General features: G+C 54.1%; 3 protein-coding genes across 3 annotated transcripts; all 3 read right to left on the bottom strand.

Annotated features, from left to right (window-relative positions):
- Positions 1-96: 96 nt before the first annotated feature.
- Positions 97-2,588, bottom strand: CDEST_03527 (Putative Zinc finger, RING-type, IBR domain, Zinc finger, RING/FYVE/PHD-type, TRIAD). Its single transcript, XM_062919686.1, has 3 exons — positions 1,853-2,588; positions 335-1,771; positions 97-280 (listed from the first exon to the last, which is right to left on the bottom strand). The coding sequence occupies exons 1-3, from the start codon at positions 1,941-1,943 to the stop codon at positions 213-215; spliced, it is 1,596 nt and encodes a 531-aa protein (XP_062775737.1). The 5' UTR covers positions 1,944-2,588; the 3' UTR covers positions 97-212.
- A 1,331-nt stretch (positions 2,589-3,919) lies between these two features.
- CDEST_03526 (Putative redoxin) lies at positions 3,920-4,965 on the bottom strand. The gene is made up of 4 exons (XM_062919685.1): positions 4,504-4,965; positions 4,397-4,442; positions 4,166-4,331; positions 3,920-4,107 (listed from the first exon to the last, which is right to left on the bottom strand). The coding sequence occupies exons 1-4, from the start codon at positions 4,818-4,820 to the stop codon at positions 4,079-4,081; spliced, it is 558 nt and encodes a 185-aa protein (XP_062775736.1). The 5' UTR covers positions 4,821-4,965; the 3' UTR covers positions 3,920-4,078.
- Positions 4,966-5,528: 563 nt separating this feature from the next.
- On the bottom strand, positions 5,529-6,999 carry CDEST_03525 (Putative isoprenoid synthase domain superfamily, terpene cyclase-like 2; the record flags this gene model as incomplete). Its single annotated transcript, XM_062919684.1, has 6 exons — positions 5,529-5,607; positions 5,657-5,968; positions 6,033-6,122; positions 6,175-6,642; positions 6,724-6,786; positions 6,839-6,999. 6 exons carry the CDS (start codon positions 6,997-6,999, stop codon positions 5,529-5,531), a joined length of 1,173 nt encoding a protein of 390 aa, XP_062775735.1.
- Between the last annotated feature and the right edge of the window lie 8,166 nt (positions 7,000-15,165).

Below are 15,165 nucleotides of genomic sequence, written 5' to 3'. Positions count from 1 at the left end.
TTTGCCATGTCCGTCCGTGTTCTCGCTAGTCACCTTCAACCCCCCTCGCCAATTCCATCACAGAGACGGGGGTCGTCAGGTCAACCATTTCCAACCATGTCTAGTACAGGGAGGCGGCAAAACGTGCATGGAGATTGGTGTGGTTGACACGAAAGATGCCATTGCCGTGTCGAAGCTGCCTGCACACCGCTCCCGCCGTTTGCAGAATCTTCTCAACGGCGGCTGCTGGTGGCGGCTGCTGGTGAGGGGCCATGTATGTCGACATTGAACGTCCATCGTCCTGAAAAATGTTAATAACGGTTACGCTTGAGGAACCCAGCAAGTCATAACATACCATTGGCTAGGTTGTCCGCAGTGTCTTCGAGCAGAATGATACGCCGCTTCTTGCAATACGACGTCTTGTCCATGATATCCACCTTCAGTTTCTTGTCGCAGAGCTCCGTGACGGGCTTTTCAAACATTTCCGACAAGGCCTCAACGGCCATCTCAAGGTCTTTTTGATTATCTTCGAAGATCTCGGTCAAGTTGTTGCGTGCCAGGTAGAACGCGAAGGCATATGTCCACTTAAGAGTTTGCCGGCATGTCTGAAGGGTCTGTGACGCCTGGTTGAGGTACTGCACCTCAATCCATGACATGCCTGAGGCAGTCTGGAGCTGTACCATCTTCTTTTCCGTCTTGTGGTAAATATCCTTGTCCAACTTAGCGGACTGCTCGTGGTTGGCATAGCGGTTGTAATAATGCAGATACCGTTCGAGGGAGATGCGTGACTTGGCTTGCGCATCGCGAGCCTCGGTGCCGCTCTTCTCCTCGAACCGGTTGCAGTTGTACCAGCTAGTGCCATGCTCAGACCAGAGTCCCATACACATCCAGCAGAACTCGTGCTTGCACTTGCGGCACGTCATGTGGTTGCAACCACCATTTTTCTCGATTGTTGAGTTGCATTTGGGGCACTCCTTCGTGTTAGCCGAGATCCAGTTGGCGGTCTCTGAATCGTCGGCGCACTTCTTGAGCCATCTCTTGACGAGTTCGCATGGTGCCGGTTGGTGATCGTTGAGGATGCAGCCGAAGCAGAAGCGATGACCGCAGCCACAAGCGACTGTGGGAACGATCCTATCCAGATCCTTCTTCTTGATGCCGCACTCGACAGCGTTGGGGCAGTCGGGTGCCGGGCACCACTTAAGTATGTCCTTGTCCTCCACGTACGTCCGGTTTAGCAGTTCATTGTAACGCGAGTTAAGGTCCGAAGCAACCAGCAGATCCAAAGACTTGGAGTCGATGATGCGGCCGCACCCCTCGGCAGGGCACTGGATGCGAGCAGCCTCGCCCTCTTCGCGAATCTTCTGAGTCAAGTAGTGGCGGTAGCAGTCAACGCAGTATCGATGGCCGCATTTGAGGGAGAATGTCTGAAGGCCGTCCTCATCCTCACAGCAGATGTCGCACATGAAGCCTGGAATGGCCTCGAGCTTGGGCGGGCCGGTGACGTTGGAGCCGAGTCCCGCAGCCTCCAGGACCTTGTTGGCACCATCCATGTAATCCTCGATTAGACGCTCCTTGTTCCATCTGAAGTGGCGCAACAATATCGCGACGTCCTCCTTGCGAATGTTGAGAATCATGTTGACCTCGTCGATCATGTCATCCTGCTGACGTTGGATGTCCTTGGGCTCGTAGACTTTGAAAGAAATGTCGTAGGCAACTCTCTTCTTTGAGTCGGAGTCTTTGATCATGCCCAGATCTGCGTCAGGCTCGTCGTCGAAGTCATCCTCGTCAAAGTCTGTGGGGAAGGCAACCGAGTTAGCATATGCCGAGAGAGAAAAGGTGCGTTTTGTAGGCGCCGGGAGGGTGTGAGACGTACCATCCGGGCCAGACATGTCCTCACCACTGTCATCCTGCATGATCTCGTCCTCGCTCGAAAGAGCCGACATGAAGTCTTCCTCAGAATCCATCCCGTTGCTCGCGGTGGTGAGGGGGGTCGGGGGAGCGTCTTGTTTGGCAGCTGAGGCGATCCTCTTCTTCGACAAGGTATCTTGGGTATTGGAGGATATCGTCGCCTCAGCGGCCTTTCGCTTCCGCGTAGTGGGAGGAATGGTGCCGACTGCAGATGGAGGCGAGGGAAGCGTTTCCTCTGATGGAAACGGAGAGGCTTATATCAGGACGCGGAGGTGCGGCGGCGGGAACAGAGGTCTAATCCAGACACCAATAGAGGAGAGGGAGGGGCTTCGTTTACTTGTGTCGGTCGATGACGGCGTGGGAGTCACTCCGGAGAGGGTTGCAGGCTGCGATGATCCAAGACCGAGGCCAAAATGGGGGAAGGCGGGAAGGTCGAGATTGTCTGATGGGCGGCAACAGAGGGAAGGGAATCGCCAGGCAACGGGATTAGTCAGGAAGAGGAAAGACGCCGTCGGTCAGTCGCCTGCGGTGTGGAAAGCGAAGGCGGCGGCGGCGGTTTTTTGGGAGGGGGGGGTTGTGGTTGTGATTGTGGATGGTGGATGTGGACGTGGGATTCGGATGTGTAAGGTCAGGCAGGCCACGGATGCGGAGATGGAGTGCGGAAGGGCGAGGGTGAGAGCGGGCAGGTCAGAGAGTGTGGGATGTGGGATGAGTAGGAGTGGGTAAGGTTGGCAGGCAGGCAGACTGACTGAATTATTGAATGGGGGGTTTTCCAGCAATGACGGAAGTGTTGGTTAGACGGGTGCACTGGGGGTACGCTGGGTAAGAGAAGACGTCAAATGACTTGTGTCTTGGTGGCGACACGCGCCAAACCCAAAGTACCGACCGCTGTTCTCCTCTCTCTTCCCGGGGGGACTGATGTTCGGAGGGGTAAGCACACACACTCTACGACATACCCAATGCAAAGGGCAGAGGGACTCACTCGCTCGCTGGCTGACTGACTGACTTGAGGGGCTCACCAGCGTGCGCTATCGATGCTACGTACCAGCAGCGTGTCTACCCTGCTTTCTTGGCATTTGCAGATGGAACGGAGAACCGGGGTCTGGCGGTCCCCCAAACACCCAGGAGGTGACAGAACCCAAGGTCACCAGGCCGCATAGGCTTCTAATCTTTTGCTATGCTGCACTTTCTGCGGTACATAGGGGTAGAGAGGTTTGATCGTTATTGGTGCTGAGCAGGAGCAGAGATTAAGGACACGACGGCAAGACAAGGCATAGCACAGCACAACGGCACGGCACGGTACAGCACGGGGCAGAGCAGAGCAGCGGTATGTGTCCCCCCCCCTCCGTGTCTCTGTGTCAGTGTCAGTGTCAGTGTCAGTGTTTGGTCTAGCCAGCAGCGACCATGTCCGACAGCCGGCAGGTCCATGGCCAAGGCCCTTGCGGGGGGCTCTATTCTCAACTTTTTCTAGGAATGAATCTCTGCACAATGCTCAGCCAGACTTTGGGCGAGATGGGGTGGTGGGTGTTGTGAGTTGGTTGGGCGCATGACGCTGAACGACTCACACGCCTGCCCTGAGCGCCACCTGCTATGGTTTGCCTCCGATGCTCGATAAGCAGGGCGGGACCTGTCGGGAATTTCTTGATCAGGCATAACCTTAGTCATTCACTGGCTTATCGATAGTTAGGTAAGGCATGATACCACATTCATTCGGGCTCGCCGCCTTCTCGCAACTTCGCCCCTGCATTTGTCACGCCGGGGCGGCCCGGCACCAAGTGGCTCCGATGTCGCCGCCGGCTGAGGCGGGTGTCCACAAACGATGCGGGCCGGCCAGCCAGCGATTCATCCCGTCGAGGACCAAGCAATTGTTCCGTGGTTTCCTCCTGAGGCTGCTGCAGGTAAGGGAATGAACGGGCATGTGCACATGATGTGTGTTCCATGAAACGGAGACAGAGCTTCGTCACCGCGCGTGCCGACCCACGGGAGCACGCTCTGTAGACTGTTTAGACTGTTGCCTGTTTTGTTTTGCGCCAAATAGGATTTTCAACTGTATCGATTGTAAACCGATTCTCGGTGCACAGGCATTCCTTCTTCATCATACATCGCAGCCATGCATCCAATCATGGATTCTATCCCAAACACATATTGCTAGGTCCTCATCCGTCAACTGCCGAGAGGCGAGGTTCCTCCCTTAACCAAGAACCTTGTCGGCCAAGGAGACTGCAGATATGATTAGCCACCGCCGTCCTCAACAAACATGCCGCGGACCGGATCTCACCCTTGGTGCCAATGTTGTCGGGCTCGACGTGAGCCTCCTTGACCTTGCCGTTCTCGATGACGAGGGTGTAACGCTTGCTGCGGTCGTTGCCGAAGATGGCTTTGCTGTCAAAATCGACCTCGAGCGACTTGGTAAACTCGCCGGCGGGGTCGCCGAGGAATCGGATCTGCTACGGTGTCAGCCGCCCCATGGCGCATTCGACCAGTATGCATCAACGGCGGGTCAACGTACGCCAGTCTGGCCAGCCGGGTCCAATTGGTCACCCCAGGCCTTCATCCTGTTGAACCGTTAGCATCACGGGCGGCCTTCCCTCCTCGGCGATCTATCGGGACACGTACACAAAGGGGTCGTTGACTGAGACGACGAACACGGCGCCCTGCTCCTTGAGCTTGGGGTGGTTGATGTACGAGGGGATGTGGCTCGCCGAACAGGCGGGCGAGAAGGCGGCGGGGACGCCGATGATGAGGCCGTTGTTGACCTTGGCGAACTCCTCGGCGAGGTTGACCTTGTTGCCGGGCGAGTTCTCTACGAGCACGTCCAAGTCGGGCACGGCGTCTCCCGTCTTGACAAAGGCGCGGGGCGTCGAGTGGAAGGCTCTGGCCGGGACGGCGGGGCGCGCGAGGGCCATTCTTCTTGCTGCGAAACGGAAAGCCATTGCGATGTCCGTTGTATGAGGCTGAGGTAGTGGTGGTGGTGGTGATGGTGGTGTAATAGGGTGTTGAAGAGACTATGTGTGACTACAATTGACGTTGTCGAGGAGGTTCGTGAGGATGAAGGGACGAGGTTGGAAGAAATGTTTTGTGTTTCTGGGGAGCTCGGGGGGGAGGGAGCTCTGGAGACCGGGGGGGAGCTCCCGCGGTTGCTGAAAGCTTAGGAGGGGACGCGTCCACTGCCCCCCGTCTCGATTGAGACATTTGCTTGGCTGAGCTCGCAATTTCTCATGACATCAGACCAGCGTTTCTATCGTTTCTATCTACACTATATGGTTAACTGCAGCTAATCTTCCCCAGACCCCCCCCCTGTGCCTCTTGTCTCCTGTGCTACTCCCACCGTTTCCAAGCCCAACAACCCCTGTACTTGGGGCGCTGCATGGCCTGCCCAAACAAGCCTCACCTTCCTTTTTGACGCCATCGTATTATTTGACTCTTTTCCTAGTCATCAAGGTCCCCGTTCCCCTTTCCAGTGCAGGGCGATGCATCACGATTCGGATCCAGGCACATGCGTCAGTCATCGCGATTCACTATAACGTCGGGTATCATTGATTCACTAGGGTATCCAAGGCCCTCGCACTACGGTCGTAGGTATAGGTATATATCACCATCCATTACCATTACCATTACCTTCGCCCTCCGTCGCGATGGTTTCATTCGCCAGCTCTCAGTTCCTGCCTCAAACTCCCATCAGCAGCCGGTTTGCCGACATTATATCGCTTGCACGCGAGACTGCCTGTCGTTAACATGGCGAGGGGAACGCTTTTATCTGGGTACAAACCTCCAAGTCAAATTGCCAGTGCAAATGGTTTTGAGCGTCGCAGCTATCTTCCGCGTCGTAACGGCGTCCTCTCGGCTCTTGGTGATCAGCCTGCGCTCGCAGGCGTCGAAGTGCCTGATGGCCTTCTCGATGTCATCGACGATGCTTCTGACAACCGACGCCAGGCCACCGCCCTCTCGGCTGTTCCACAGTCGAACCGGCACGGCATTGAGAATCCGTCCTTTGCGCTGCACAAGTGTCAGTCGCCGCCAACCCACGCGTCCACGGCAGTTCCTCACCAGCTCCTTTCCTAACGAGAGCAAGTCGTTCGTGCTGTTGCACAGTCGTCAGCGCTGCCTTGCCTATATCTCAACCTGCAAGTTATGGGAGGACGAACAGGCCAACGATGATGGCAACAGCCTGTAGCATCATCTTGTACGGATGAGAGTCGAAAACAAAAGACGGCCATTGCAGGCCCGTGGCGAACCTTCTCCCGTCAGCAAACCTTCTTTTCACGCCGATACCGTCTGGACACTCACTCCGCTAACGAGCAGAGGGGACCCGTGCCCCCGGTCTTCTTGCGAAGCATCTCGTACTTGAGATTCGTCGGTACCTCTCCACTGTCGACATACCGCGTCTCTTGCACGGTCGACTCGATATATTCAAAGAGGCTGGCTTTCAGCCTCCGACGCTGGTCTGGCACAGCCTGGTCAGTCCGCATCTGCGCAGTAGTTACTGCCCACTCGTACTCACCCTTGTTGTACTGCTGGCATATCATCCGCGCAACTGGCTGGAAAGTCGAGATGATGGAACTCGTCGCAGGCTCCTTGGGCCCCTCTGATAGTTCCAGGTATTGCGCGATGTATTCCTTGACTCTGAAGCGAAATTCTCTCGACTTGGCTTGGCTCTGATACTCCAGGGCCTCGATGTAGTCATCGAGCTTACCCTGCCAGAGTACCATCAACGTCAAGGTGCTGAGCTTCTTTTTTGATACGTTTGGCCAGAGACTTGAATGTCACTGTCAGGAACTACTACTGCGCAAGGTCTATTGTTGCTGCCTTCTCCTCCTCCAACGAAAGCTTACTCACCTGGAGGCAAGCAGCGTTGGGTTGGCGTCCCTGACGCTGGCTAAATCTTGCGGGAAAGCATCGCTGCGCCATCAGCATAATCAAACGTCCCCCCGAAAAGGCCGACGTAACTCACCAGTCTTCCAAATAGCGGTTGATTAAAACATCGATTACGTCGCAGTGGACGTTTTTCCCAGACGGCCAGTGGCTGATCATCCCCCGCAAGTCAGGTATGATCATCACCTGGCCCTCGAGCCGACTGATCAACTGCGCACTCTCGGTGTGCGCAACATCCATCGTTTCCGCAGTCGGTTACCTGGTCTTGGATTACTGAGACGGCTTGTCAAACTTGCGAAGTTTTCTTCTAGAAGGACACGATTTTGGGTGTTCATCCAATGGGCGTGTGTGCGTCTCGTTTTGATGAGGCCCTATGCTCGGTGTGGAGACTTTGCGAGATTAAGTCAATGCTGCCCAGGAACGGACGCCTTGATATAGAGAAATTTATGGGAGCGTACCTAAATCAGTTGCCCGTACACTTGTGCAAGTGAATTGAAGACAGAAACCACGGCCGTTTCCCTGAATCACGCTTCGAATTACAACACTTGGCCAGGCTCATCAAACGGGGCGCAGGGTCAACGCGAGTTGGAAGCTGGGAATCAGCAATAGTTAGAAACAAGCCGACTTGCCCCTCGGACTCGATAGTTGTCGGTGAATCATGCGAATGGCGTAACGATTGATGACTTGGTAACAGAACCCTACTCACAGAACGACGCTGGCGAGTCGTGTGATGTGAAGACTTGGGCATCCCTGGATAATCAACCCCAGTGTTGTTGAAGCACCGAGGGAAGGCAAGGTTGCGACAACGAAAGGGTAAGATAAGGATTCCAACAGAATCTCGCTGTCATTCAATAGAAACAAGACTGAAATTGGATGTCGCGCTTTCTGCGTGCCTGTTCTTGTCAGAAGGCGCAATGCGTTACCAAGATATGCTTGGTTTGCGTTTGCGCGATGCGTATAGCCAAATGACAGCATTGACCTCTAAGACTAGAATGTGGTATGGTTGATGAACATGCCTGGAAGTAAACTTGAAAGGGGTAGAGAGATCTATTTATATAGTACTGGAAAAGGGTTTTGAAAGGGTCTGCTGTGAACCACAAACATGTTTGCTGCTATTCACTTGTTAAGTGAAGTTGTGTGAATCACAGGAGGGACTGCTAAGCAGGATCTCAAAGTGGCATTCTAGAGATAGGATTTTGCGTCTTTCACTAGCACATTAGGGGTTTTAATGCCGAGTATACACACTTGAAGTCTCAACTTCATATGTTAGCGTTATTCAGATCATTTTCAAAGTCTCCAAACTTAGTAGACAAAAGTGCTGGGTATCGCGCTATTCTCAGACGCCCAAGGTGATGAAAAATAATGCACATGCCACTTCGTGCTTTAACATGAGCAGTCACACTATATTGTGATTATGTTTTATATATCTCATACTGTCTCTGGAGGTCCCTCAAACCTCCCGAGTGACTCGACTAGGATAGGAGCTCGATTCGGTTACAGACCGATCAATCATGAAGTACTTTACCGACGTCATAGGGCCAAATCTTGGATCATACTTCTCAGTTGAAGACGCCTGTCGTCTACATGTATCTATCGGCCGAGGAACTCAGTTTCTTATAGCGGCATTCAGAAGCTTCGCGGGAACCCTGCCTGCTTCTTGCCCGAGACTCCCGATGCCTGACCTGAGGGCCCGTTATTTGACGAACCAGAGCATTGCGATCTATAGTTCCGAGAGCCCTTCCGGAACCCTTAGCCTCGTCTACGTAACACATAATTACAGAATATGTTGTCTTTGGAAGCGAGACGCGGCAGTACACGCGGCTTCACCTCGACTTGCATCGGCCAAGTCCCGGCACTTTGGAGTGGGGCCCCGAGTGACGTCCGCCGGCCGTGAAGGGGTGTGTGAAGGCCCACGCTTGTAAAATATTGTTAGACAATAGCAATCAAAAACATAAAGCACCTTCTCACCTGTAGGGCCTGGTTTCTTTGCAGCAAGTTCCTTCTGAGCCCTGTCCTAGGAGTCTTTAATAACCTGCCTCTACGCATCTTGCCGGTCTTGTGTTGACACCGGATCGGCTGTCGAAGCAAGTACATTTCTACCTATTTCTATCGTCTCTCCCTATCTTACACTTATCAAGTTTTTGAGAAATTTGCATATCAGACGAGGAACATTGTTCCAAGCGCTCCAGCGTACGGTTTCCGAGCTTCTGCCTCTCGACTCTGATGCCACTTGCCCGCCGGTCTAGACCGATTAGTTAAATTCATCCTTATGTCAAGCTTATGGCGTAATAGAGTGATTGGGAGAAATGTTTGGAGGACGGTTTCGAGGTCTTCACGATATTTGAACAAGCCAGCGAACGCCAGAATAATCCATTCCCTAGAAAATTAGGTAGGCACACCCGCCCGCCCTGTTAGCATACAGCATGAGTTGGACTTGAGTGGGACCTCTCATCTGAGGTGGTTTTTCGTCAATGTACGGCCTAGTTCAATGTCCATCAAGTAGTTGTTCTCAATTGTTCAGTTCCCACATGCGTCTAGTGTAGAATGCTCCCCAGTCCCACTTCCAGAGTCTCGCCCCCTTTCCTGTGCCGCTGTTGCCTTCGTGACCAGAGCAATATCGACCATGACTTCATTGTCACATCCAATTGAAGAGGGAAACGCTGTAAAGATCGGTCTGGGGACTGACTAAAGCAACTCCGCGATTCTATCAAGAGTTGACTTCATGGCAGAACGAGATCTTCGTTCGTGGGTTTGTACTGCCTGTATCGAGGAACGTTGACGGGCCGTTTCGGTGGATGTCTACCTTGCCGTGTGCTCTTGTCTTCACCCTTCTGAGAGAAAAGTAGCCCAAATCAATGGACATCGCGAGTCTTGTTCTCAAAAGTCTGGCATGGGTCTGAGTTTCTGAGAGGGATCATGGCGCCGGGCATGGCTACGAAATGGGCGGACGTTTTTCTCAGGGACCATCGAGGTGCTTCAAGTCCACCTACATTTTGTCAGCTTGCAGAAATGGCGCAATGAATTCCAGGGACGGACGGAGCCGTGATGAGCCCGTCAGACTTCTTCGTTCCCAATGTCCCACCGCCGTCATCTTTGTCCGTCACTAGCTCTCCTCTCCAAGCCCTTTTCAACTGCATGCTTCCCATGAGCGGTCGTCCGCATCTGAAATGTATGAAGTACAGAAGCTCCAAATATTCAGAGTCTCAATAGAGGAGGGCAAAGGCCCGGGAACAAGGATACTGCTTTTCGACCCAGCTCAAGCGCAATCATTCGCGGATCATCCTGAAATATGTTTCAACACCATTTCGGATATATTCCGTCGCCGAGTGGCCCCAGAACTGTAGCAATCCCCGAATGTAGACGACGGAACGATTGTTGACCAGGCTCAGATGCTCTCGCCGCCCACAAGACCTCAAACCTCGCGTTTCGAGAGCCGACGTTTACCAAAATCACACACGCTCCCGCCGGCGCCAGGTTTCAAAGCATTAAGCCCCTCCCCTCCTAGTCTTCGCCTGGCTTCTGGACGGCTCACGTTTGCCCGAGTGCATGTGACCCGATACCCTCAAAGTCCTGGACATGGGTTGGATTCGGCCCAGTGTGACAGTTGCGAAAACCTGTTCTCCAACGGCAAGAAGTCAGACAGGAGTCCTCCTGGCCAAGTCTCAGCGCGCCTCTAACCCTGTGAAAGAACGCCATCTCGTCGGTACTTGCAAGTTCCGCGGCGCCCCCGTCGCTTCCATGGAGCCTTTTTGTCATCTCTAGCGAAAATGTCCCAGTGAGCACTTCCAGCCAAGAAATGCAAACGTTCCTTTACCTCTTGTACGTGATGGAGTAGTCCACGGTGCGCCACACAAAAATCAAGAAGTAGCAGACCGGGGGGGACCATCTTGCGAACTACTTGTAGATATGATGAGGTAACCAACACCCCGCCTCTTGCACTCGCCCCTGTTGACGTTGGGCCGTCAGCCGACTGAAACCATGTCGCCGATCAGCCTGAGGGCTCTGCCACAAGTAACAAGAATCTCGTCCATCGTCATTTCGACACCGTTCTCTTTGACAAGATGTCCGAGAAGACCGCCAAGCTTGTCTCCGTCAGTTCTTTGACGCTTGCTCACTGCTTTCTGCTCTCACTAGGGCTAGGGGGGCCTGCAATTACTCCACCGCGGCAAATAGGGACGGGTCAAGGGGGCTTGACGGCGTGGGAAAGATCTACGACGCCTTGGACATCTGGTTCTCCACTAGAAGAGTCTGACATGCAGCTCTTGTTTGATACATAGAGCTGAAGATAGGAAAAAGAATAGGTACTGTGAATGCCTCCGAGTTATGGTAATGTTCAGATAACATTGAAGGCCTACCAAGACGCAAGACACAGCTCTCCAGAATAAAAGTCCAAGTCGTAGCCTGGTCACCGAAGACAGAAGCTCGGCCGCGGAGATTAAGGGAGGCCCCCTCCTGCAGGGTCCTCGGGACGCGGATAGTGACAGCTGTCGTCGAGAGCTTTGACGTCAGACGCCTGCAGATGCGTGCTACATGGGCTTGAATGATTTCCGTGACTCCGTGTCTCTGTGCCTCAACAGAGAGCAACTGTCGTGTAGCTCCGACAGCCGCCCCTGAAACAAACTGATGGCCCTGTGCGACATGGGAAAGACTTCGTTTGTTTTTGAGTGTGATGGAAACGATATGGGCTTCTGGTTCAAGCGAGGCAACACGAGCCAACTAACGCAAAGTTGGATGTTGGTTGACGCAGCCCACCCCGGTTCTTCAATCGCAGACAGCGTCGCTGGAGGGAGGCTAGTAAGGCAGGACCGAATCAATCCAAGTGGTTCATGTATACCGTAATGAAAGATGTTCGCTAACCATCGTATTTCAGTTAGAGATACTTTGGGCTGATGTTGAAAGAAGACCTCCTCGATGGGTTGTTATAGGGTCAGAGAATTCGTAGGGCTACTTCTGGATACGGCAGTGCTATAACGTGAACGAAGGCCGTTAACGATGGGAGAAACAAGCCGGAGGAAAACGGGTCCGCCGCCCGAACTACTACCAGTAGACGCAATCCAGTTTCTCACCCACAGGCCGGAAAGCCTGCTGGTGATCCAATAGCGGTTGAAGCCAAGAAAGTGCCCCTGAAAATGCCGCCAGCGGCGGCGGCGGCGGCGACGGCGGGCCTGTGGAGACGCTGCAGGTACGAATGCCTCTTGGCAGATTCTACAGACGGTTCCTGCAGACGGCCCACTGCTGCTAGCTCGCAGAGCAACCGTCGCACGCGAGCTGCTGCGCGCCGCGGCTCTATTTTCTGCACCGGTGACTGCAGGCGAAGCGGGCAGAACGGTGTTGAAAGACAGTCAAGCGGTCTTTTGGATCCGTCGGCGGCGGCGTGTGTTGTCGTTTGCTCTACTGGGATGTGCCAATATCCTCTTGAACAAGGGCCAGGAACAAGGCCCAGGAACTGCTTCGACTACGATGTACTAGGGGGGGCGATCCTTATGAAATCGCACCCTATTCTCCCACGTGTCGTGGGCATGGGGAAATGAAAGAGCATTGACCAGCCCAGGGCAGTGCAGGCCTCCGTTGCGCTACGCCCATCGACGCCCTGGTTCGCTTTGCCCCTCCCAAAGCCCCAGAGTCTTTGGGAGCGCTGTTTGGTGTTGGCAAGCCTTGAGAGTAAGCCACGCTCATGCTATCAGGTTGGTCTCGAAGTCATGCTCGTAACTGTCAATTCACCGGTGGTGACCGAGACCCCTTTTCCTCGCAGACGACGGGGCGCCGTCTGACCCCGGTGACGGGCTTGGGTGCCCAACACGGACAGTAGTTGCCGTCAAGGCGCCACCATGATCTGTTTGAATCCCAAGGCTGAGCGTCATCTGTCTGTCTGCGTGTGGACTACACCATTATGTGAGTCCGACAGCCAGCATGCTAGATCAAACGCGTTGCCTAACATTCGGGCCTATCTATGTCTCCCCTCGGTTCGGTGAGATAGAAAAGATCGATGCGCGGCAACAGACCAACGACAGCCAGGGCGTGGGATGCTTGATAAACGACATCAGACAAGTGACGACCAGTTTCGGACGTCTGGTTACTGGCCACCGAGCCCGGGACCCGATGCTTCACGAACGATAATCCCTTTATATCGCGGACGGGCCGCGGCAAGGACCGCTGAGAACATTATGTTTCCCACAACGTCTGACACGCCCTCTGATGCAGCGTGTTCCGGCGCATTTCATCGGAATATCAAAATTATATTAAGCGCCGAGTCGACTCCTGGCAATGCGGGCGCTTCGGTTCGCATTCAGCTGCCGAACACAACGTCTTGCTTCCATGATCGGATGTCACGGGGCGATCGCGTTGGTGGTGGAAGATGACGAGTTGCTGGGTGGCTTGGAACTTGACAGGGTTTGAGTGGGAGACCGTTCCACCCCCATTGTCCTTGACCGAAGCCGAGAAGAAGCGAGGATCTGGAGTCATCAGGTCAGGGATGCGGATTAGGGAGTGCGGGAATAGTTCCTAAGATGAGATGGGCCGGGAGGGCACGCGCCCCGACAAGAAAATTCCTGGTTGATTCTTTTGGGCTTCCCCCTTTCCCAGTTCCCGCTCAACCGCTCTTAGAATGGCATGTGGGCCTGCCTGATCTGACCAAGCGTGCCCGACTTCCGACTTTGGTCCCTGTAAGTAACTGTCTCTGGGGTGCAGAAACCGATCGACATTGTCAAAGTCAAACCGGCCCTGACTAAGGGCACGGCTGGTATAGGGAGAGGTGGCGCTCTCTGGCAAGCCGCTGTTCGTCGTTAACGAAGAGTTGAAGACACCAAACCTGCTATACGAGCACACGGGCCGCGGCCGACTCACCTGTGCTCGGCTGGTCAGCCGGTCGAATCGGGGTTGCGTGAACACTATCGACCCGTTCTGCTACAGACACCCCGAAAAGTAACCAGGACAAGCGCGAAGATGGCAAGGCAACTTGCATCGTGTAGGCAGTAAGGAAAAGAAGACCAAAGAGTTAACGGGACCACACGGGCGTTTGTGAGTGGCTGATTGTATACCGATCCAGTGCCATGCTGCTCTGAAGCATGTGCATGTGCAATGGACGCTGGCTCGAGACGCGCAGCTGGAACCCCCCCCCAAAATAAAAATAAAAAAATAAAATAAAATCAACGGTTTCAAGCCTGCCTGCGCCTCTCGAATGCATAAACGATGGCAAGTTTCTCGATCCGAAAGACGGCTAACGACGACGGCAAAGGTCAGGTTTCAACCTCGTTCCTAGAACTTGGCCCAGGAAAGCCAGTGCCCAGGGCTCTTATGTGAGTTTCTGGCGGTTTGTCCATCTGATCTTTTGAAAGCGAGGAAAGGAAAAGTCCGGTGTTCAGTACGGTATGATACCCCCGAGTCTGTGGGTAGTGGTTCCTTGATGCTTCTAGAGTCTTGCCGCGAGAGAGCCTGCGTGCTATTTTTGATGCTTCATCGTTTCTTGGCAGCTGCATTTCGGTTTCTGTCAGGTCTCGTCAGAAAGGTAAATGCATGAAACCTCGCGAGAACCGAAAAGCCGGACTCGACTGGGTTCTGTTGTTGACCTGTTCGTTATGCCACTCTGCCAGGATGACCTGCTGAGAACTTGTTGCAGATGCCGCCACCGACAATGCTGGCAGGACAGACGCTATCATGGGCAAATGTTATTTCTAGCAGGTGTCTGTTAGTGCGCGACGCTCGGGTTATGGAAACCGTCCATTTTGCCAGGCTTTGGGGGGCTTCTTCCAGCCCGCGAGCCCCGGCGGCCCCAGCGGCGGATTGATCTGTAATTAAGGCAGGGACAGCAAAGTGTAACATGATGCAAGGCGGCCCCGCAGGTTGGGGACCCTCGGGATGCTAGGACGTCGTCTGTTGACGGTGTTGGTTGAGGCACAAGTGAGTCGCAGCCACCTGCATTTGGGCCCGTACGCACGTTTGCACCTGCAACAGCAACACGCGACGATGGGCAAGGTCGCTGGAATGACGACGCGGCAGCACAGGCTGACGAGTTTGATGCGAGCAAGTGCGCACGGAGATGTCCGTTCGTTGAGAAATGACGACGCCAATGCACCAATGAAAGAGACGAGCGGCCGTTGGATGGCGAGCTGTCTCGAGTGACTGGCGAGGAAAATTCCCAAACCGAACCCAGGCAGACGGGATTACCGTGTTACTGGACGTGTAACGGGGAGGAAAGGGAGGCGAATGTCATCAAACGGTGAAAGGGGCGTGGGCCGTTGGTCTGTGGCACCGGCTTCTGCCCTTCCATTTCCGCTGCCTGCGCACTGATGTGATGGACTGCCTGACTGCTTGTAATTGCGTAGACCGGCAGTACATACATTAGATAGGATAGGAAGTCATGTGTTGGTTGCTAGGACGCAACGGCGCGAGTTGGTATCGACAGCAGAC

Source organism: Colletotrichum destructivum, chromosome 2 (assembly GCF_034447905.1).
Source record: "Colletotrichum destructivum chromosome 2, complete sequence".
Lineage (NCBI taxonomy): Eukaryota > Fungi > Ascomycota > Sordariomycetes > Glomerellales > Glomerellaceae > Colletotrichum > Colletotrichum destructivum.
The sequence above is the reverse complement of the archived record's forward strand: the minus strand, read 5'-3'. Positions and strand labels throughout refer to the sequence as shown.